General features: G+C 44.2%; 1 protein-coding gene across 6 annotated transcripts in view; it reads right to left on the reverse strand.

Moving 5' to 3' along the window:
• Positions 1-24798, reverse strand: part of TRMT9B (tRNA methyltransferase 9B (putative)) — a 68558-nt gene that overhangs the window by 16106 nt on the left and 27654 nt on the right. For 4 of the 6 annotated variants that reach the window (XM_061404356.1, XM_061404355.1, XM_061404359.1 and 1 more), the window contains 2 exons: positions 9678-9875; positions 1788-1942 (listed from right to left, as the gene is read on the reverse strand). In XM_061404356.1, coding sequence (XP_061260340.1) covers positions 1788-1941 — 154 coding nt within the window. In that variant the 5' untranslated portion in view covers position 1942; positions 9678-9875. Of the gene's footprint in view, positions 1-1787; positions 7818-9677; positions 9876-24798 lie in introns of those variants that run through there. The other 2 variants (XM_061404357.1, XM_061404360.1) reach the window with 2 other exon arrangements.

Genomic DNA, 24798 nt, shown 5'->3' on the forward strand with positions numbered 1-24798 from the left:
AGAAACACACGTGAAACAAGATTAGGTGTTGATCAGTTGACAAAAATATTGTGACCACAGGCTCATAGGAACCTAATCCTGTATTTCCCCTTGGGGCGCCAATTCAGTGTTCACTAATTCTGGGTTCACAGGAGCTTTATAGAATCTGACTTCTGTAGATAACGACAATCAATTGTATTTTCTTTCATGGTTTCTGACTTGTTTTGTGTCATGCATGGAGAGGCCTTTTGCTTTTGAGAATATTTTAAAAAATAACATAGTCATCCTCTAGCCCTTTAATCACTTTATTTTCTTATATTTAAATCTTTGCTCCATTTGGAATTTTTGATGTAAGATATAATCAGGCTTCCCTGGTAGCTCAGACAGTAAAGAATCTGCCAGCAATGTAGGAGATCCAGGTTCAATCCCTGCATTGGGAAGATCCCCCAATTATTATCCCCCAATTATTGGAAAATCCCCCATGGAATTTGTCCAATTCCATGGACAAAAGGGCCTGGTGGGCTGTGGTCCATGGGATCGCAAAAAGTCAGACACGACTGAACAACTAACACACGCTTTTTTTCATGAGAAAGTAGCATATACATTCTGTTGTTTCCAAACCTTTTCATCCCAATTGATTTAAGATCCTGGTACTTTGCTTATATTATGAGTGGTAAGAGTTCCAAACCCACATCATCTTCTGAAACCAGTTTTGTTTTTTTTTAAGTTAACAAAATAGAGATATTTTTAAAGATTCTCCACTTCTACATGACATGTACCCCTTCTTCAAATTCTGCCCTGCTCACACCATCTTTAACAAGCTGAAAGCCCTGGGCACATCTATTTCTCTTACCAGCATTTTGATTGAATGTCAAATTAAACAGAACTTGTGACTCCAGACTTAGGATTCATACAGGTCCTGTGTGCGTGCAGTTGCTAGAGAACAGATTTAGGTGGGAATGCTTCCAGTGGGATCATACCTTGTCTTAAAACTTAATCTGAGCTCTCCTGGGCTGTGGCTACCACTTCTAGATTCCAAAACATACTGAGCCGAAAACTTCCCAGCAAATCAGGGATTATGAAGATATGATCCAATTCATGTTCTAATAATAAAGCACCTACAGAATAGTTAAGGGAAAGAATTCCTGAAATTCATAAGAGGTGATAGGGCTTCTTGAGTGTACGTTAGTCACTCAGTTGTGTCCAACTCTTTGTGACCCTGTGGACTGTAGCCCTCCAGGCTCCTCTGTCCATGGGATTTCCCAGGCAAGGATACTGGAGTGGATAGCCACTCCCTTCTCCAGGGGATCTGCCTGACCCAGGGGTCGAACCCAGGTCTCCTGCTTTGCAGGCAGATTCTTAACTGTCTGAGCTACCAGTCTGAGCTGCCAGGTAGAACCTCTTCTATATACACAATTCTGGCTCTTCTGTAGAAGGCATGGGAGCCCCTCAAGGTGAGCCACCAAAACACTGTACTCACAAATGTGAAGGAATCTACATTTAAAGTGGTCAGATTCACAAGCAGCCATTTCATTCCAGGCAGATTCAGCCAAGGTCAGGTTGATTTTGTGAAAGGATACGCACAAAGGCTCTGAGAAGACCACCTCTGTCTAAATGTTAATTCGGGGAACTTTTCTACTTTCTCGTGAGACCTCATGAATTTCTGCTATAAAGTGAATATTCTAGGTGCTAACGTGCCAAGGACACGGTTTCAGACTTCCGGTTAGAACAGAGATGAAAAATGAATCTGAAAAGGAAAGGCACGATGGAGTATATATACATCAGACTGCGTGGCCCCGCCAGGTTACCTATGTCAGCGATGAGACTGCCTGGCTTCTGCTCCTGGAGGAACTGGCGGACGCGGGGCCAGGCTTTGCTCTGCAGGTCGCTGAAGTAGGGCGCGGTGCTCTCGTACACATCATGCACGTGCTGCTTCTCCAGCTGGGCGGCTGCATGGTCCATCCTGGGGAGAGCGGGGCCATGCCAGGGGATGCGGTTCAGAGCGGGCACCGGAAACGGCTGATGGAGATGCAGGTTTCCTAAAATGGGAACTTAACGACTGCCAGGGTTACGCTGTTTTTATCCTTTCTTTTTCTTTCTTTTTTTAAAAAATATTTACTTTTTAATTGAAGGGTAACTGCTTGACAGAATTGTGTTGGTTTCTGCCAAACATCAACATGAATCAATCAGAGGTATACATATGTCCCCTCCCTCTCTTACAAACTGCAAAGAACACAGCCTTCACCGGAACCTCACCAGCTTTGTTGAAAGACTAGCAGATGCATCGCTCTTAGCTGTACAACTTCAGAAAACAGTCATTTGGGAATGAGCTAACTGTAATGTGTTTCTGTGCAAGATGAGTCCTTAATTTTGGAAACATGTACAAAGGTCTTAGCAGTGGTTCACTTTGGATAAAGCTCTTCTCTTGGATGCTAAAGAGACAAAAATTTTATAGCATGCATTTTGCAACTCCAGGCCAATCACAAAGCCCAATTGATTCTACCTTTTGAATGTCTTTGGATTCCAACCATTTTCTTTACATCCTACTGATTCTTAGAAAAGACCTCATTTCTTGTTTCAGTTACTTCAACCACCTGTAAATGGGTTTTTTTTTTTTTTTTTGTCCCTTCAGTCTCTTTCCTTCAGTTATGCCACAACTGTTTTTCTAGAAACATAAAACTGTGCTGCTCCCTATCTTGCTGCTGCTGCTGGTAAGTCGCGTCAGTCGTGTCCAACTCTGTGTGACCCCATAGACTGCAGCCCACCAGGCTCCCCCGTCCCTGGGATTCTCCAGGCAAGAACACTGGAGTGGGTTGCCATTTCCCTCTCCAATGCGTGAAAGTGAAGTCACTCAGTCGTGTCCAACTCTTTGCGATCCCATGGACTGTAGCCTACCAGGCTCCTCCCATGGGATTTTCCAGGCAAGAGTACTGGAGTGGGTTGCCATTGCTCCCTATCTTAGACTTCTTCAAAGGCATTTTATCGCTTGTCTGCTCAAGGCCGGGTGTCTCAGGAGGGTATCCATGGCTCTTTCTGATCTGGCCTTCACTTACCTCTTGCAGCGATTTCTCACCTTCCTTCCCCAGCGTCGGGGCACCTGTCATACTTAGTGACCCGAGGTTTCTCAGACTTGATGCACCCTCTCTCATCCAGGGGCTGCTACAGATTCTGTGCCTTTCCTGGCTAACTTCTATTCATTCTTGGCCCAACCGTCACCTCTTCCAGAAGGACTTCTCTGACCTCCCATGCAGGATAAGGGCAATCAGAGAGCAGTGGGGAGGACCTTCCTGATGGCACAGTGGATAAGAACCCACCTGCCAGAGCAGGGGACACAGGCTTGGTCCCTGGTCCGGGAAGATCCCACATGCAGTGGAGAAACTAAGCCCGTGTGCCACAACTCCTGAAGCCCGTGTGCCCTGGAGCCCAGACTCTGCAACAGCGAGAAGCCCTTGCACCACAGCTAGAAAGCAGCCCCCACTCACCAAAACTAGAGAACACCCACAGGCAGCAGTGAAGAGCCAGTGCAGCCCAAAATTTAGCAGAAAAAAATTTTAAATAAAAAGGAGTGGGGAAAGTAGAAGAGCAGGTCTTCGAGGCTTCTGTTTGTTTAGGGTTTGGTCTTTTAATTATTCTCCTGTGGCATGTGAGTGAGTATATCCCAGGGCAGCGGCCAGGGCTCAGGCTGTGGCTTTGTACCAATCAGTATTAAAGTGTTTTTAATCACTGAGTAACCCACTCGGCCCTACCGCTGCTCACCAGCTGGCTGAGTCCCACCCCTTGTCCTCTTGCGTCCCATGCGTCCTCTGTGGTTACTGAGGGCTGTAAGTCTATTAGGTGTTTTTTCTCTAGCCCTGACTGGAAGAGCCTAGGTAACAAGGGCTTATCTTATTTAATGCCAAGTCCCCAGTAGTTGGCACACAGCAGACCTTCAATAAATGAACAAAAAAAGAACCAGAGTGGACTCTGAGTACAGAGGGTAAGAGAATATCCTGAGGAGTGTGGGAAGAGGGGACCCTGGACACCCACAAGCTTGCAGATGGGAATGTGGTAAGAGAAGGTGCTGTCCTTGGCCAGCCTCTGTATTCCCTCCACCCTCAGCCCCTGGTCTCTGTCACTCTGGGGAATAGAAGGCACTTGGCTCAGAAAGCATCTGAGGAGTTACCCCACTGTAAAATGCCCACCTTTCACCTTGTATTTAAGAAATATCTTGATGAGAGGTACTTAAAGACCATGTAAATATTGTTTCCATAATCTCAGCCACCAATTTTTTTTATTTTAATTTTTCTGGCCACTGTACGTGACATGTAGGCTCTTAGTTCCCCAACCAGGGATCGAACCCATTCCCCCTACAGCAGGAGCTTGGAGTCTTCACCACTGGACCGCGAGGGAAGTCCCCGCTCACCACCTTCAGCGTCCAATCCATTGACGACTCTTTCTAACCGAAGTATAGTTGATGTACAATAGTAGATTAGTTTCAGGTTCATAACATAGTGATTCAGTATTTTATTGACTATACTTTTAAAGTTGTTATGAAATGATGACTGTATTTCCCTGTGCTATGGTGTAACCTTGTTGCTTATCTGTTTTATGCCTAGTTTGTATCTCTTAATTCCATAACCCTACCTTGCCCTCCCCTTGCCCTCCTGTTAACCACTGTGTTGTCTAGTCGCTTCAGTCGTGTCTGACTCTTCTGTGACCCCAAGCACTGCAGCCGCCAGGCCTCCCTGTCCATCGGATTCTCCAGGCAAGAATACTGGAGTGGGTTAACCACTAGTTTGGTCTTTCTATCTGTGAGTCTGTTTTTTGTGTGTGTTTTGTTATGTACTTTTGTTTAATTTTTTAGATCCCACATGAAATCTTATGGTATTTATCTTTCTTTGTCTGACTTATTTCACTAAGCATAATACTCTCATTGAGTATTATAAGCATAATATCCCCGTTGTTGCAAATGGCAGACTTTCACTCTATTTTATGAATGATGATAAGATGATATTCTCAAATGATGAGAATGATGATATTCTCATTCCATCATTCCTTTCACTGCGAGGAAGAGCTTTTCAGGATTTACTCTTAAATTAGCAGTAGGTTATCCTTAATTGGGCTTCCCTGATAGCTCAGTTGGTAAAGAATCTGCCTCCAGTGCAGGAGACCTTGGTTCAATTCCCAGCTTGGGAAGATTCCCACTCCAGTATTCTTGGGCTTTCCTGGTGACTCAGCTGGTAAAGAATCTGCTTGCATTGCGGGGGACCTGGGTTCAATCTCTGGTTTGGGAAGATTCCCTGGAGAAGGGAACGGCTACCCACTCCAGTATTCTGGCCTGGAGAATTCCATGGACTGCATAGTCCATGGGGTCACAAAGAGTCAGACACGACTTTGTGACTTTTACTTTTCACTTTGTCCTTAACTATTATGGGCCTGCCCACAGTCCCTGCAAAGAATCTGGCAACTCTAACAGAGTACAAATCTCATTTGTGATGTCTGACAAAACTTCCACCCAAACTGAAGCAGCTTATATTACACCCTCAACTAGAATACAAAGTAAACATATGGCTACCTATAACTGCCTACACATGAGGAAAAACCCAAACACTGAATGCTTTTCTCTGTAATCAAAATCTCAGTAGACTTAGGTCTGTTTAAAAGTGTCCCCCTTAAGGAATCACTTAGGCAGTACAGTCTTGAGAACTGTAGAACAGATACATTTTGCTTTATTGCACTTGCCAGTGTTAAGGGCTTCCCGGGTGGCTCAGTGGTAGAGAATCAGCCTGCAAACGTAGGAGCCCCAGGTTCGATCCCTGGGTTAGGAAGATTCCCCTGGAGAAGGAAGTGGCAACCCACTCCAGTATTCTTGCCTGGAGAATTCCATGGACAGAGGAGCCTGGTGGGCTACAGTCCAGGCAGTCACAAAGAGTCAGACACAACTTAGCAACTGAGCGCACACACCGATTAAGTGACAGTCAACACAAGCTTGATTCCCTTCAAGCTGGCTCCATCTGCAAGCTCAGAATCTGTAGTATTTGAAGAGCACCACATGGAGACCTTTCGGTTATTCTTCCCCAACGTTTCCCAGCTTCTACCATAAACAAGTAACTTCAAAGAGCTGTTTGAAAGCTTGTGAACAATATAAATCCGTTTTGTTGTATTTTTCACTTAAGATTATATTCTGCAGAATATGTAGCTAACTGTGAAATTGATTTGCAGAGCTGGGGCCATCCAATTTGACATTCTTGACACTCCGTGGATTTATATTTCGTCCTCTGTGTGCGTGTGTGCATGCTAAGTTGCTTCAGTCATGTCCGACTCTTTGTGACCCTATGGCCTGAAGCCCACCAGGCTCTTCTACCCATAGGATTCTCCAGGCAAGAATACCAGAGGGGTTGCCATGCCCTTCTCCAGGGATCTTCCTGACCCAGGGATGGAACCTGCATCTCTTAAGTCTCCTGCATTGGCAGGCGGGTTCTTTACCATTAATGCAAACTGGGAAGCCCTTCCTACACTATACATATATGCAGATTCCTTGTGAATTTGGTCCTATGACTAAGCTAGTAAGACTGGTTCTATAGCACTAGCTGAAGCTAGGGATGTGGGGTTTGCTTTAGCCAGGCTCCTAGTCTGCATGCTGACAAACTTGAAAGGAAGAATAAGTCACAGAAAGTGATGCCCTGCACATCTGAGAACTAGTTTGGATTTCAAGTGCAGTGGAAAGTGGTTCCCTGGAGAGCAGAGGAGGGGAGAGAAAGTGCTAGGAAGCTAGTAGGAGGGGTCAGCGGCTTGGTGTGTTCCCCGTGGAGAGAGGACCAAACAGAGAAGCATCAGTGCTTCTTGCTTCTAGCTACAGCATGGTCAGTAATAGGCCACAGATATTTGGTTTTCCTGTTCTGGGCGTGTAACTAGGGTAACACTTCTCCACCCAGCTTGATTCAGGCAAAGCCACGGGATGTGCTTTGACCATTACACGTGATCAGAAAAGATCTGGGCAGAGGAAAACTTCTGGGCAGAAGTTTTACCAGCCAGAGTGTGTGTCTGCGATCCTGGAAGCACCGGCCCAGGTCTCCAAGTGACTGCTCTTGATGGGTGGACAGTGTGCATGTTTTTAGCCAAAAATAGGGCAATACACAGCTTATCATATGAGATGTGGATTATCTACCTAGATACGGAAAAGTAAACTCTATCAACCATGTTCTATTAGAAGATCACTTGTTACTATGTAAGTTTGTCCTGTTTTTTCCTTCATAAACATTAACATTTTTCTCATTACTGTAGATAGAACTAAATTGGGAGAAAACTGAATATAATTCTGTCTCCCACTTTTTAAAATTAATACTGTGACCCAAGGAAGGAAAGGAGAGAGGCAGGGAGAAAGGATGCTAATGTCTGGGGGCCTGAGAGCATGAAGGCATCAAGGTGTTGCTGAAAGCACTTTCTGTCAACTTGTGTGTGTGTGTGTGTGTGTGTACTTAACAATAACATGTAGTTTGAAAAGTAAGAGGATCTGTCACAGGTAGTAGTGGAAACACATTTGGAGATATAAGGTTCTAGGGAATATGTAATCTGTCCCCAAGCCTGAGCCCTTGCATTTATGACCATTATTTACAGGCCTAGACACTTTAGAAATTAAATACTTCTAAAAACCTGTGCCATCTGCTCTTCCTTTGAGGAATTGTACCTCCCTTTGGACTCCAAGTGATGTTGGAGCCTGTCGTCATGTAGGACGGGGTGGACACATGACCTCATCTAAGAAAATCATTCTCTCTCCCCTGGAAAAACTGACAAGAGATAGTTGAAGCCAGATCACTAGAGGAAATATCCTCCAGTTTCTCCTAAGTCTTACCTTTTCTGAGGTTTTCTTGCTTGGGGAAGAGTTTGTTTTGCGGGCAGAGGACTTTAGTTATTTCAGACTTGAATGCATCTTCATGATCATAGCATGGACCTTAGGGGGTGCCACGTGGAAGAGAGGTGCTGTGGCCTCCAGAGTCCCGGCAGGACCTGGCTCCCACAGATGGAAGGACTCTGGTTGGAGCCCTGGAAACGGAACACTGGGGTGCAGTGTCCTGTTGGAACCAGTGCCAGCCCAAGAGATGAGCAGATTGTTGCACTGCTGCCATCTTTGCTACTGCTACATCTTTTTTTTTTAATGGCCACAGCCTGGTATCTGAGCTGTTATTACAGCTTCCTAGTCAGTCTCTCTGTCCCCCTGTTACCTCTAATACAGCCATAATGCGGGGAGGTTGCAGCTCTCTTTTCAGTTAACATTCACTGGCTGGAGACATATCCTATAGTAAAAGGCGACTGCAGAGACCACACTGCATGATGCTCTTCTTGGCTTGATGGAAGTAGCTTGTAATCTCCATCCAAGAACTCAAGAAAAGCAGTTTAGAATCTATTTTCATACTGGTACTGGATAATTTTCCTCTAATATCCATTTGATCATCTCCTCTCCCTGTTGAAAACCCTTCAAGAGACCTCTCTCGGACAAAGCTTACACTCTTCCATCCAACATTCAGAAGCTTCCAGGACCTGGTCTCAGTCTGGCTTTCTAGCCATATCCTCTTACTGCAACAACTCAAATTCTCAGCTCCACCCAAAGAACTCTACTCATGTTTCCCTGAGTGGGCCTTGTTTATAGCTCCTCATTCAGGTCTTTGCTAAAGTCAGCAGGCTATTTCTCATCTGTAGTGCTTCCCTTCTGAAATCTTAACCTGCTCTTCGAAGTCTAACTCAGCTTCCCCCTTCTCTGTAAAGACTTTATGGATAGCTATCAATAAAAAATAATCATTTCCCCTAGTATTTCTATATATTGCATATTTATTATTGCTGTCACTTTTAGAGCATTTCTCCTGATTCTGTCTTGAACTCTCAACTCTGTGTATGTTCCCAGCTTGGTTAGAAGCTCTTGGAGGGCAGAACTGAAATTGGACCTCTCTTTTATACATATGTGTAGAACCAATGAGCTCCCTATGCAAGACAACAATGCTTTACTCCAGATAAACTGGTCCTCCAATATTTGGTCATAAATCACTAATCCCCTGATAAGAGCCAAGAGGCTCTCAGAGGCTCCCAAGGCTAAAACTAAGCTTTCCCAGTCATGTTTTGTGTTTCCTAATTTCCTTCCCTTGCAGAGGCAGAGATATACCCTAGACACAAAATTGTCCCAGTTTTATAACTGAAAACAAATATAAATACTGTAAATTGTTCTCTTATTATAAATGCCACAGAAGACACATATTTTAAAAAGAGCATAGGGCTGCTTTAAATTTCAAAGATATATTCAAACTGTGATTCTAAACTTTAAATACAAAATGGTCAAGTCGGGTCAGAGACTTTATTTACATTATAAAAAGACTTCATCATGATATAATTGAGTTTAATCATTTACAAAAATATTAAATCATGGTACTTATACCTACATATTATTTTCAAATACAAATTATACTGCAATCTTTTGTATGATAAAAAACTATCGTTTCACAATATGCTGACGTACTAGAAACACATTTTGTTTTCTAATAGAACATTGAATACATTCTTGTTATTTTAAAACTACTTTCAAATTCTTTTTTCCACCTAGTGCAAAAATAAACTCCAGCTTACTTTATATCACAATGTCATAACTTTTAAATGATAGGAATTGGGCCTAATTAGGTTTACTGCATATGCTCATATTATGTGAATTGCTGTAATAACTGAAAGCTACTAACCTGAGTCATCTTGTGATTACAGAAAATTACTTCTTGTCTTTTTGATTCATGGCAGTTTCCACCCTCAGAGAGTGACAGTTGTTGCTCGTAATTTCCTCAGTGTATACTGTAAACGCGTGTAGCGGGAGGAGAATCTAACAGCAAGGCCCTTTCATGCGCTGAGCCACTCGGCATACGTCTTCGCAGGGAATGCAGGCTCTGTTAGGAAAAAACAAGTACTGAAGTTCATTTTACATAATACAACCATTGAACCGGCTACAGCCCATGCTGACCTCTTGACATGCCTGAATTACCCAGAGAAGAAGGGATTAGAACAAACTGTTAATATATGGAATGTGCCAGAACTATAAGAGCAGTTTCTGAATCAATCCCTCAGCTTTCTGTAAAACACCCAGTACTTTCTCCCCAAATTAAATAGGATGATTTCATCTTGTTCCTTAAAATTTACAAGTATGGAGAGTCAATTTCGAATCCAGTGGTTTAATTACTGTAACTTTTTAAGACATAGGACTAAATGTTATTAAGTCATCCCAGTACAATTTAACTGTTCAGTAATTGTCGTTAGCAGCTATTTCCATGTCACTTTGACAAGTACCCCTATTCTTCACTGTTCACATTTATTTTTTTTTCTTTTTACATAATAGAACAGGTTTGTCATGAAATTCATCAAAAGACTCTGAGTTACATTAGAAAGAGGACATATGCAGAAAACCCCTCTGTAATGGGGAGGTCTTGGGGTGTAAAATGAGGTCTGGAGAGATGCCCGGTGCAGTAGGAAAAGCCCGTCGAGTAACATTTGGGGGCCTGATTCATCTGTAAATGAGGCAAATGGACTTTGATCTTGATCACAGTTCTCAGTCACTTTCCTCGGTCTTCACGTCCTTTGCGTATGCACCTCAGTACCGCAAACTGTGCCCGTTTATTACACACAGTGATTCTCAGAATGGTGGGGTGGGATGTATGTGGCTTCCCTGAACTTGCTGGGGCTCTCCATCCACCCCAGTCTTGATCCCTGTTTAAGAAGCACTGATCTGCTGTGCTTTGCACAGCTTCTTGCTGGTCTTCAGAGTGTGCATATAACCCATCGTCTCTCAGTCACATGCAGGCATACAATCTGTACCACTGACAGCCACGAAGTTTGGCATTTTAGGAAGAACACTTAGAAAGAGTCTTGAAAGAGTTACAGTCAAAAGATTTCATCTTTCCTTTGGCAGTTTCGAGCCTGCCTTTATCATGAAGGAGAGGATGTTCTGTGTGTATGTGTTGTGTCTGTCACATGTTCTTTCTTTAATTAATTTATTTTTAATTAGAGGATAACTGCTTTAAATACTGTGTTAGTTTCTGCTGTACATCAACATGAATCAGCCATATGTATACATACATATGTCCTGTCCTTCTTGAACCTCCCTCCCACCTCCCACCCCATCCCACCCCTCTAGGTTGTCACAGAGGAGCAGGTTTGAGCTCCCTGCATCACACAGCGGATTCCCACTGGCTATCTGTTTTACATATGGTATTGTGTATGCCTCTATGCTATTCTATCAATTCGTCCCACCCTTTTCTTCCCCCACTGTATCCGCAAGTCTGTTCTCTATGTCTGTATCTCCACTGCTCCTCTGCAAATAGGTTCATCATATGAATCCTTTCTAGATTCCACATATATGCGTTAATATATGATATTTGTTTCTCTCTTTCTAACTTACTTCACTTTGTATAACAGGCTCTAGGTTCGTCCACCTCATTAGAACTGACTCAAACACATTCCTTTGTATGGCCGAGTAACATTCCGTAGTAAACCTGTGCCACAGTTTGTGTATTCCATTCATCTGTCAGTGGGCATCTAGGTTGCTTCCGTGTCCTAGCTACTGTAAATAGTGCTGTAATGAACATTGGTATACATGTGTCTCTTTCAATTACAATTTTCTCAGCGTATATGCCTAGTAGTGAGATTGTTGGGTCATATGGCAGTTTTATTCCTAGTTTTTTAAGGAATAGGAGATGACGTTGTCTGAAACTCCATGCTAGTGGCAAAGCCTACAGCACGTCACCTTGGGTTCACCCTTCCGGCCCTGACCTAGGGGCTGCTCTGCCCCTAGCCAGCCTGACTGTCTAAGCCCCTTGCCTTCAGGCATTGGTGTCCAAATGCATTCACCCTCTCAGACAGGCACTGAGGACAGGGTGTTCTGAGATTTAGTCAGAAAGTGTAGCGAAGGAAAAGAATTTCAGATAGTGTAGCGGGCATGTGTGAGCTACTGGGGTGAAAAAGAACACATGGTGGGGAACTTCTCTATTCACCCAAATCATAGTCCTCAAACACCTGTAAAGATAATTGACTTTCCATAAGTTTACTGAATTATGATCCAAACTTGCCTCTGTTAAAAATGAATCATTTTATCTTTTCCAAGAAGTTTCTGGGCAAAGACAAAATAGGGTAGGTAGTATGTTTCTTTTAATAAGTTGAATTGGATCAGTCCTTTCATTTTATCAGCCACACATCTTTAGAGTATCTAGTATTAAAAATGCATTTCTTCTTCTTTTCTCCTTGAATAAATCAGAAACCATCTTCGAGAACAAAGGTGACTCAAACCTTATGAAATTTTGAGGTTAACCAAGTGTGTGTATTTTCCTGGGAAGAGACTTAGCACCTCAAACTATGTCTCAGGGGAAAAATTAGTTTTTGGAAAAAAAGTAATTTCTGTATTAAATTAAAGAGATACATTCATTCATTCAACAAATACTAACTGAACTTCTGTTATATAATAAGGTGCTAGGGATAAAGATTTTTTAAGTTTCCCAATTTAGGAATCCAAAGTTTAATATAGGAAGCATACAAAGAAATAGAAAATTAAAATATGGTACTACTTTCATTTTCGGTATGGATACATCCTGAGAGCTTTTGAGCTTCTGAATCTCTAAACTAATTATGCCTTGGCTGTTATACCTATTGATCAACAGGTCAATCAGTTGATTGATAATTTAATAGATAAAACAGACCTATTACAGATTACGACATCATAGATCTTTGGGCCATCATCAAGTATTTAAAACCACAGATGCCCAGAGCCCACACCAGGTGTGAGGAATGTTATGATCCAGGTGTGCACAGGTTCTGTAGGAACTGTAGGTGAGGCAACTCATCCAGCCTGTTCACGGGGAGGGGCAGTGAAGCCTCCCTTGAGAGGCTGACAGCTCAGAAGAGGATAGGGGTGAGTCAAGAAACATGGGAGTGGGCGATTCTAGCTATCAGACATCATATACAGAAAAGAAATCAGACTCTTCGATGAACTTCAAGTAACTTAATGATAATAGCAAGACATGCACACACACAATGTGTATTAATTATTTACTGTTATTGAGGCCCTGTTATAAGCATTTTAACATATATCAACTCATTGAATCTATACAGTAACTAAATGAAACAGGAACCACCATGTCCCCATTTTACAGATAAGGAAGCAGAGGCACAGAGAACACAAGTGACTTTCCAAAGTTACATAGCTAATAAGTGGCAGAGCCAGGATTTCAGACCAGAAAGTTAGATTCCTGACTTCACACTCTTAACTATACAGTCAGTGGGGAGGCAGAAAGGGATAACGGGTGATACTATAAGAACCTGGAAGAGTCAGACCACGTAGGACCTAGTTTAACTTTCTAAGGAGTTTAGATCTTTATCCTGAATATAATGGTGAACAACAATTATGTCAGTGAGAGAAAAGACAAATTTGGATTTGGTTTCCAGAAATCCACAGGAAGAGTGTAGACTAGTATTTCCTGGACAGGTTCACAGAGACAGAACCTAGTAAAATCCTTTAGACAGATAATGATATTAAGGATGCTTAGGAGGGGGTGAGATACAGGAGATATTAAGGAGAGAGCATCACATTAGTAGGACTTGCTAACTGATGAACCATCTGGTCAAAGCTATGGTTTTTCCAGTAGTCATGTATGGATGTGAGAGTTGGACCATAAAGAAGGCTGAGCATCAAAGAATTGATGCTTCCAAACTGTGGTGTTGGAGAAGACTCTTGAGAGTCCCTTGGACTGCAAGGAGATCCAACCAGTCAATCCGGAAGGAAACCAACCCTGAATATTTATTGGAAGGACTAATGTTAAAGCTGAAACTCTAACACTTTGGCCACCTTATGTGAAGAGCTGACTCATTGGAAAAGATGCTGGGAAAGATTGAAGGCAGGAGAGGAGGGGAGAACAGAGGATGAGATGGTTGGATGGCATCATCGACTCAATGGATATGAGTTTGAGAAAACTCCAATAGATAGTGAAGGACAGAGAAGCCTGGTGTGCTGCAGTCCATGGGGTTGCAAAGAGTCGGACATGACTGAGTGACTGAACAACAACAAAAATTGATGAAGAGTTAAGGGAAAGAACACACTGAAGAGGAAGCAGTGCTACTGATAAGGCTGACCCTGTAAGAGGTACCACCAGCATCCTAAAATAGAGGGAAAGAGAGTAAGAATGAAAGACAAACAAAAGGAAACTTTGGTAATGACCGTATATAAACTCTGAAAGACTCTTCCCTTGGAATACCTGTGAATACGTCCAGAGAAATTTACTTAAGATACTTGCATCTGCAGGAAAAAGGCTGTAAGAAGGACTAGGTGTTGGTAATGGAAATGCCACAGTGATCGGTAACACATTATATTTCGCATTTGTTTGTTTTATTCCTTATCTGGGCTGTTTGTATATATCCGTTATGTCTGTAATTGATGGCAGCATTTTCTAGATATGGACAGTAGAGCTCATGATCGCTGATGTCTTGTTGGGTATTGCAGTTTACACAGCATTCAGTCAATGTTTATGATAAAAATACATGAAGAAAGGCAGAGAAGAATAAAAAAGAGGGTGGTGCTGTAGTTCACCATCAGAGGGAACACATCTGAGCTAGGGTTTAGGTTTGGACATAACTGTTTCTGTTTATCTGAAGGACAACCAAGTAAGATGGACATGAAGCTCAGAGCAAGCTGTTCTAGAGATCATTTAAAAATCATTGTTCTAAAATTTGGCAGTGATATTTCTTACCATTTACTCCCAAAGAGAGAAGGCATATAGTGTTCAGCCACGACCAAATACAGTTTAGTCCTATTCAGAGAGCTTAAAAAACAGATTTCTCCTGAGCACCAGCCTAGTCCAGTGGACGGACCCAAGAGGCAAACTCGAGGAGCCAGTTAATGACCATCTCTATTTACATGGACAGTCACTGCACAATTAACAAGTTCAAGTTGTTGGGCCGGTCCAGTGAAGAGGTAATAAGGTGTTTATTAGAAACTCTTTTTCACCCAGAAACAGTTAATATTTATAATTTAAAACCCAGCCCACTACAAAAAAGGAAGTGAATTAAATCAAGAGATTGTGCAGAACAAGAAAGAAATGAGGTTAGGACATCACCAGTAGTAATCAACGTGTTAGTGGGCTCCTCTGGTGGCTCATAGGTAAAGAACCCACCTGCCAATGCATTTGACGTGGGTTTGCTCCCTGGGTGGGGAAGATCCCCTGGAGAAGGAAATGGCAACCCACTCCAGTATTCTTGCCTGGAGAATCCCATGGACAGAGGAGCCTGGCGAGCTACACTCCCATGTGGAGGCAAGAGTCAGACATGACTTAGCAACTAAAGAGAGAGAGAGATGCTACACAGAACCTCTTAACAATACACCAGAGGTTATAGCAGAAATGGTGGGGACAAAGGTAACGGGCATTTCTGGTTGAAATCCTATGAGCAGAACAAATGGAGGGCTTTAAAACAATAACATATGTAACCCTGAAAGAATAGGACCCTCTCTGCAATCCCAACAGGGACTGAAAGGTTACCTTGGAGGAAATACATGTGAAAAGAATGTGGATAAAATGAGGGAAAGATCAAATAGTCCCAAAGAATATTTGGTTTTCTTGGGAAAAAAAAAAAATAACGACTTTTCTTCAAAAACTTGTACGTCTGCATTGATTTTGTGTTGGGAGCAGAATGGTATCTCCAGAATCTAAAAATAAAGGAAACGAAGGTGGTCATATCTGGGTGAGGAATGTGTGTCCCTGTGAGGGGTGGGGGTGGCTCCAGGAGGAGAATACAAGGAAGTAGGAAATGGCATCCGGTCCCATCACTTCATGGGAAATAGATGGGGAAACAGTGGAAACAGTGTCAGACTTTATTTTTCTGGGCTCCAAAATCACTACAGATGCTGACTGCAGCCATGAAATTAAAAGACGCTTACTCCTTGGAAGGAAAGTTATGACCAACCTAGATAGCATATTCAAAAGCAGAGACATTACTTTGCCAACAAAGGTCCGTCTAGTCAAGGCTACGGTTTTTCCTGTAGTCATGTATGGATGTGAGAGTTGGACTGTGAAGAAGGCTGAGTGCCGAAGATTTGATGCTTTTGAGCTGTGGTGTTGGAGAAGACTCTTGCGAGTCCCTTGGACTGCAAGGAGATCCAACCAGTCCATTCTGAAGGAGATCAGCCCTGGGATTTCTTTGGAAGGAATGATGCTAAAGCTGAAACTCCAGTGCTTTGGCCACCTCATGTGAAGAGTTGACTCATTGGAAAAGACTCTGATGCTGGGAGGGATTGGGGGCAGGAGAAGGGGACGACAGAGGATGAGATGGCTGGATGGCATCACTGACTCGATGGATGTGAGTCTGAGTGAACGGGAGTTGGTGATGGACAGGGAGGCCTGGCGTGCTGCGATTCATGGGGTCGCAAAGAGTCGGACACGACTGAGCGACTGATCTGATCTGATCTGATCTGATCAAAGGTCACTCCCCCATGGGCACCAAGTAGGCAGTATTTATTATAACTGGATCACAACTCATTTTGATGGTGTAGATTAGAGAATGCCAGAAAAGAACAAGAAAATCAAAGATGAGATTTAAGAAAAAATGAAAATATAACACCTGACTTGCCCCAGGCATTTGCTGCTGGTGTCAATTTGACAAAAGCAGTCCTCAGTCTGTGTTAAAATCGAGGGGTGGTGGTGGTCCCCTGAACAGCAGCTTAGAAGAAGATAGGTGTGATGTCACAAAAGGCAAGACCAGAAAAAACACAATACATTTCCCATCCCCTTTCCTCCTAGGAAAGGAGGTCCCAGCAGGTTGGGTGACAAGAAATTCACCGTCATTTTGGTGTGAAATGATTGTTCAAGGAGCTTTTACAGGAAGCCCGTGTAGTCAGCCATAACAGTATAAATCATCTGATGATTATTCTAAGAATGAAATTAAGGGGAGCAATGTGAGGATGAATTATACATTCTTATATTTCATGAAAACATGTTTATAATACAATTGTAAAAAAGAGGGGCACTCATGGGGTTATTACTGAAAAAAAAAAATCTGTGCCTTTGAGGTGCAGGAAGAGAGTGTGTGTGCATACAACAGTAAAACCTGGACTGTCAGGCGTCTTCTGTAGACTCCACCTCCGTCTCATCCCCCCCACCCCCTGCTGCCTCAGCCTGAGCTTAAGCCTTCTGTGTTAATCCAGGAGTTCCCGCAGACCTGGGAAACCTCGCCAGTTGCTTTACCTGAAGGCGAGCACACACCTATATGTTTTTTAGAACCTATTCTTTACTGACACCATCACTGCAGTGGATGATTTACCCTCCATAAAAGCTGCTGCTGCTAAGTCGCTTCAGTCGTGTCTGACTCTGTGTGACTCCAAAGACGGCAGCCCATCAGGCTCCCCCGTCCCTGGGATTCTCCAGGCAAGAACACTGGAGTGGGTTACCATTTCCTTCTCCAATGCATGAAAGTGAAAAGTGAAAGTCAAGTCACTCAGTCGTGTCCGACCCCCAGCGACCCCATGGACTGCAGCCTACCAGGCTCCTCCATCCATGGGATTTTCCAAGCAAGAGTACTGGAGTGGGGTACCATTGCTTTCTCCACCATGAAAGCTGGGAGGTCATAATTTTGAACTGAAAAAATCCTTTAAAATTAAATAAAATTTAGCTTTATGAAAAATTTACCTTTTGAAAATGCCTCAATTTACTAGAGATTGATGAAAACACCGTTGCACACCAACACGGTAGAAAGAACTGGGTCAGCTTAATAGCGTAGCTCTGAGATTCATTCTCTACAGCATCACCACACTGATGAACGGTTCCCCCTCTTCAGACTTAAAGCAGAAGTCCAAATACCTTAGCATTCCATAGAGCCCACCAGCATCTGACCCCAGCCCACCCTCCAGCATCACCCCACACCCCACCTCCATGCCTTGTGCCGCACCAGTTACTCAATGTAGCCGGCCCCCCTGCCCCCCACAGAAAAACCTGTCAGCTTAGTGACTCAGCAGATTTCCACTCAGGCACAAGCTCCTTATCTAGGCTCACTGCTTGACGTTTGTGACTTGCCATTCTCTCAGCACGTTAGACATTTGAGGTCTTCGTGCTTTTTGCTCACCTGTTCCCTCTGTCTGGTATCACCTGTCTCCTCCAGCCCACCTGCCAGACCCTTCTCTTCAAAGGTTCAGCTTGGCTCATTTTCTCTACGAAGCCTTTCCTGTCCCCGGCTAGATTCACTGCCTTCTGCCCGCTGTGTGTCTACCCTGTATTATACAGAAGCTTGCAGCACTAGCGTTTTGGTGGCCATTGTCTCCTTGCTCTGGGCTGCCTCACACCCAGCTGTGTTTGTGATTAGGGGCGACCGCTAGCGTGTGGTTCTGGTGAACGGGGGCCTTGCCCTTCTGCACAGATGCTGAAGCGGGCAGAGTTTCCTGTCCCCGCTTCCTGGTGGGATGGTGTGTTAGTGTGTTAGGGCCGCCGTAACAGAGTACCAGAGCCTCTGTCATACTGAGTGAAGTAAGGCAGGAAAACAAATGTTGTATATTAATGCATGTGCGTGGAATCCAGAAAAACAGTGCAGATGAATCTGTTTATAGGGCAGGAACAGAGACACAGCCATCCAGAACAGACCTGTGGACACAGCAGGGGAAGGAGAGGTGGGATGAATCAGGAGATTAGGACTGACGTATATACACGACCGTGGTGAAACAGATGGCTAGTGGGAAGCTGCTGGATAACACAGGGAGCTCAGCTCAGTGCTTGGTGATGACCTAGAGGGCTGCGATGGGGCAGGTTGGAGGGAGGTCCAAGAAGGAGGGGACATATGTACATATATATATATGTGCATAGCGGATTCACTTTCTTGTACAGCAGGAACTAACAGGACATTGAAAAGCAATTATACTCCAATTAAAAAAATAAACAAAGTACCACAGACATGTGGTAAACAACAGGAATCTATTTTCTCACAGTTCTGTAGGCTAGAAGTTCAAAGTCAAAGCATCAGCAGGGTTGGCTCATTCTGAGGGCTGTAAAAGAAGACTCTGTCCAGGCCCTTCCTCTTGACTTGGAGATGGTCGTCTTCTCCCTGTGTCTTTATGTCATCTTCCTCTACACTTCGACGGGTTAATTTTCTCTTCTTACAGGGACACCAGCCCTACTGGATTACTGCGTGTGTGCTCAGTCGCTTCAGGCGTGTACAAGTCTTGGCGACCCTATGGACTGTGCCCGCCAGGCTCCTCTGTCCGTGGAATTCTCCAGGCAAGAATACTGGAGTGGGTTGCAGTGGCCTTCTCCAGGGGATCTTCCCAATCCAGAGATCGAACCTGAATCTCTTAAGTCTCCTGCATTGGCAGGCGGGTTCTTTACCACTTGTGTCATCTGGGAAGCCCCCTGGGTTAGAGCTCACCCTAATAAATTCATTTTAACCTAACTACATCTTTAAAGACTGCATCCAAAACACAGTCACATTCTGAAGTCCTGAGGGTTAGGACTTCAACATGTGAATCTGGGAAAACGCAGATCAGTTCCTAACAGATAGCATAGAGGGTGGAATGTTGCTCCCCATCGCCCCCCAAAAGAAATCATTTCAGTTGCTCCGTCATGTCTGACTCTTGGTGACCTCATGAACTGCAGCATGCCAGGCTTCCCTGTCTTTCACCAGCTCCCAGAGCTTATTCAAACTCATGTCCATTGAGTCGGTGATGCCATCCAGCCATCTCACCATCTGTCTTCCCTTCTCCTCCCACCTTCAATCTTTCCCCACATCAGGGTCTTTTCCAGTGAGTCAGTTCTTCTCATCAGGTGGCCAAAGTATTGGAGTTTCAGCTTCAGCATCATTCCTTCCAATGAATATTCAGGACTGATTTCCTTTAGGATGGACTGGTTGGATCTCCTTGCAGTCCAAGGGACTCTCAAGAGGCTTTTCCAACACCACAGTTCAAAAGCATCAGTTCTTTGGCACTCAGCTTTCTTTATAGTCCAACCCTCACATCCATACATGACTACTGGAAAAATCATAGCTTCGACTAGAGGGACCTGTGTCAGCAAAGTAGTGTCTCTGCATACTGTCTAGGTTGGTCATAGCTTTTCTTCCAAGGAGCAAGTATCTTGTTCCTTGGAAGTCACCATCTGCAGTGATTTTGGAGCCCAAGAAAATAAGTCTGTCACTGTTTCCATTGTTTTCCCATCTATTTACCATGAAGTGATGGGACTGGATGCCATGATCTTAGTTTTTTGAATGTTGAGTTTTAAGCCAACTTTTTCACTCTCCTCTTTCACTTTCATCAAGAGACTCTTTTGTTCTTCTTCACTTTCTGCCATAAGGGTGGTGTCATCTGCAGGTTATTGGTATTTCTCCCAGCAATCTTGATTCCAGTTTGTGCTTCATCCAGTCGGGCATTTTACATGATGTACTCTGCATATAAGTTAAATAAACAGGGTGACAATATGTCCATATGCTAACCTCTTGAATTTGTAAATGTGACCTCTTTTAGAAAAAGCCTTTTGCAGATGTGATTAAGTCGCAAAGATCTTGACATGAGATCCTCCTGGATCCAGGTGGGCCTTAAATCTAATAACAAGCATTCTTATGGGAGATGGAAAAGGAGAAGGCCACTAAAGACAGAGACAGAGGCTGGAGCTATGCTTCTAAGCAGAGGAGCCCCTGGAGCCACCAGCAGCTGGAGGAGGCACCTCCTTGGAGCCTCCAGTGGGAGCTTGGCCCGTCTTTCTCACAGCCTTGGTTTGTGCCCATATTCCAACCTAGACTCTTGATTCTGTGCAGTCCCTAGTGTATTCCAGAAATTTTTCTTTCTTACTGAAGATATCTAGACTTAGTATCAGTAGTTGTTACAGTCCAGTCTATTCAGAGAAATATGACCATTCTGAAAAGCATCGTTAATGTTTTCAAAAGGAATCTGGCAGCTAATGGCTTACAGTAGCAAAAGGCTAAACCTATCAACCCCCACGTGGTCATAGGAATTAGGTGTTGAGAGAGGCAAGGCTGTGGTGACCCAACAGTGCCGTTCCCAAGAACAGTACAGCAGGCCATGAGGAATTCTGGAAGGGCCGTAAGATGTTTGCAGAGCTTCTGAAGGGGTGAAACAAATGGAGATCGCATTATTCTTAACCCAAGCCTGATTCTCTTATGTCTTGAAGCTGTAGCTGAAAATTAAACTCCAAGTTAGAGTTTGTGGGTTACCAAATTAGGTGAATTTGCAGAGTCACTGAGTATTTTATGAGAAAGTTAGGACATTTCTTGGGAGGAGAGATTGGGACCCTGAGAACAGGACTGAGAATTAATGGGTGCAGCACCTCCTTACTTCCTTGTGGACCCTACAGTTCCCCACCCCCACAGTGGGTTTCTTGCAAGAGGGACTCAGTTCACCCCCTCCACACCTACAAAATACCTCCACCTCTCACTGTCCCCAGCTCTGTACCGGTCACTTTCCTGCATGGTCCAGGGAGACAAAGGCAAGCCCCGAAGGCTTGCACCCCGGGAGAATTACAGACAGCTGAAGCTAGAAAGCAGAGAACGCTGGGGTAAATGTCCACACACATGGATTCAGAGGGGGACTGGCAAAAGGAGAAATATAATTTTAGATTGCCCCAGGTTTATCTATGACAGGTGCCCTTACCAGATGTTCTGCCAACCTGACCAAAGCAAGGGGCTCCTAGGAGCCTGCCCATCAGGTACATCAGAGTCTGGACTCAGTAGTGGCCCAGACAGAATGAAGGTGCCACACATTGCTTGGCCAGAGGTCAGCTAAGGTCTGGTGATATGGCTGCTGCATGCACAGAGTGGTTACTGGATTGTTAACAGAGAAACACAGTTCAGGGAAGAATGCTATGGATAGGCTTCTCAGAAGGGCTCACTACATGAGGATATCTTGTTTGATTTTTTATTATTTATTTTGGCTGCATCAGGTCTTAGTTGGGGCATGCAGGATCTTTGCTGTGGTAGGCGGGCTTCTCTCCAGTTGTGGCTCTCTGACTTAGTTGCCACATGGCATGTGGGCTCTTAGTTCCCTGACCAGGGATCGAACCCACGTCCCCTGGGTTGCAGGGCAGATTTTTAACCACTGGACCACAAGGGAAGTCCCGCCGTGGCCGAATATTTTTGACTGAAGAATATAAGATGGCCAGGCTACCCCCTCCTTCATGACTCCAGAGCCTTGACTCCTTGGGAGCACGAACCTCTTGGGCTGCCATGTTGGCAAGGATGGAGGCTATATATATGTGTGTTTGTGTGCGCGCACTCAATAATATGGTGCTTCTTCCAGGCTGACCCTGTTACCCCCACAACCAAGTGCTCAGTCAATCAGCAGAGGTCCTAAACCCTCAGCCCAGGAGGGGGTACAGAGCACCAAGGGAACCACACATTTGCCTGGTGGTAGGTTGATTGTCTGGGGCCACTTTTCATCATGGAGGGGGCAGCAAATGGAGGCGCATTAGAAGGGGGCTGGGGCTTCCCTGGTGGCTCAGATGGTAAAGAATATGCCTGCAATGCAGGAGAGCCTGGTTCGATCCCTGGATCAGGAAGATCTCCTGGAGAAGGGAATGGCCTCCCACTCCAGTATTCTTGCCTGAAGAATTCTGTGGACAGAGGAGGCTGGCAGTCTACAGTCCATTACACGACTGAGGGAGTAACACTTTCACATTTTTTTTCTTTGCCTTCCACAATTCCGTTAGCAGCACCATCTCCTAGCACTACCTCCAGGGGGCTCTTCTTTGCCCTCAGGCTTCCAGCTGGGTTTGGTCAGTGAAGGGCAGAAGCAGGATTTGGGAGGAGACAGAGGTGGAGTTATTTATTACATCATGTCAACTGCCTCCCACAAGGGCCTGGGTTTTTTTTTTGTTTTTTTTTTTTTTAACTTTACAATATTGTATTGGTTTTGCCATATATCAACAAGGGCCTGGGTTTTAACAATGGCTTTGTTTCTCTCCTGAAGGCCACAACTTCCATGGGCTGCTCTCTCCTGAGATTAAAGTTCTCATTAAGTAACTAGTCTTTTTAAAATTTTTATTGGAATATAGTTGATTTACAATGTTGTGTTAGTTTCAGATGTATAGCGAAGTGAATCAGTTATGCATACACGTATATCCACTCTTTTTCAGATTCTTTTCCCATATGTCATTATAGAGTATTGAGTAGAGTTCCTTGTGCTGTACATTAGGTTCTTATAAGATATCTATTTTATATATAGTAGTGTGTATATCGGAGAAGGCAATGGCACCCCACTCCGGTACTCTTGCCTGGAAAATCCCATGGACAGAGGAGCCTGGTAGGTTGCAGTCCATGGGGTCGCTAAGAGTCGGACACGACTGAGCGACTTCACTTTCACTTTTCACTTTCATGCATTGGAGAAGGAAATGGCAACCCACTCCAGTGTTCTTGCCTGGAGAATCCCAAGGATGGGGGAGCCTGGTGGGCTGCCGTCTTTGGGGTCATGGGGTCGCACAGAGTCGGACACGACTGAAGCGACTTAGCAGCAGCAGCAGCAGCAGTGTGTATATGTCAATCTTAATCTCCCAATTTATCCTTTCCTGCCTTTCCCCCTGGGTAACCATAAGTTTATTTCCTACCTCTGTTACTATTTCCGTTTTGTAAATAAATTCATTTATACCATTGTTTTTTAAGATTCCACATCTAAGAGATATCATATGATATTTGTCTTTCCCTGTCTGGCTTACTTCCCTCAATATGACAATCTCTAGGTCCAGCCCTGTTGCTGCAATGGCATTATTTTGTTCTACTAGTATTTATCCCTTTCCCTTTTAAGCCCAGGATGATAAATGTGCCCAGCTGCTACCCCAGAACGCTTCACCATCCCTGGTCAGTTTCTCTAGGGACCCTGCTGCTTGGGGATGAGACAGACATTTCCCTCTCTTCCTCAGGATGCTGTGGGGTGTGTGTGTGTGTGTGTGTGTGTGTGTGTGTGTGTGTATGTGAAAGAGAGAGAGAGGGAGAGAGCAGGGAAGTGGATATCAAAAACAATATCTCTAAATCAGTCGTCTCCCCAGTGTCCAGGTACTTCAGCATGGATGTTGCCCTAAGGGTCATAAAACCAAATTTCATATTGTGCTAAATCACTTCAATCATGTCCAGCTGTTTGCAACCCTTTGGACTGTAACCTTCCAGGCTCCTCTGTCCATGGGATTCTCCAGGCATGAATACTGGAGTGGGTTACCATGTCCTTCTCCAGGGGATCTTCCCGACCCAGGGATCAAACCTGTGTCTCTTGCATCTGCTGCATTGGCAGGTGGGTTCTTTACTGCTAGCACCACCTGGGAAGCACAAATTTCATAGTATTCAGCCTTAAAAAGGAATGGAAATTCTGACATGTGCTGCACCATGAATGAAGCTTGAAAACGTTATGTCAAGTGATATAAGCCAGACACAGAAGGACAAATACTGGGTGATCCACTTCTGTGAGCTTTCTAGAGTAGTCAGATTCATAGAGACAGAGACTGGAGTGGGGGTCGAGATGGGGCCTGGGGGATTTGGGAGAGCGAGAGGGGGAGTTACAGTTTCATGGAGAGGGAGTTTCAGCTTAGGAAGAGGAAAATCTTCTCGAAGTTGGTTGCACAAGAATGTAAAGGCAATTAGGCCACTGTCTCTACACTTAAAAATGGTTAAAATGGGAAGTGTTAATGGACTTCTGCCCGTCCTCCTGCATGACCTGCTTGGGTATTGTAGCAAGTAGCTTCAGCCCATGAGGCTAACTGCCCCCTCAGGTCTTTGGGACCATGCCTGTTGTGAAGTTGTGGGCCTTGCACCCCTTTCTCCACAAGCTGTGTTGTGGGCGTGAGGGCTCTGCAGACAATACTTCTTCCTTGC

Source organism: Bos javanicus, chromosome 27 (genome assembly GCF_032452875.1).
Source record: "Bos javanicus breed banteng chromosome 27, ARS-OSU_banteng_1.0, whole genome shotgun sequence".
NCBI lineage: Eukaryota > Metazoa > Chordata > Mammalia > Artiodactyla > Bovidae > Bos > Bos javanicus.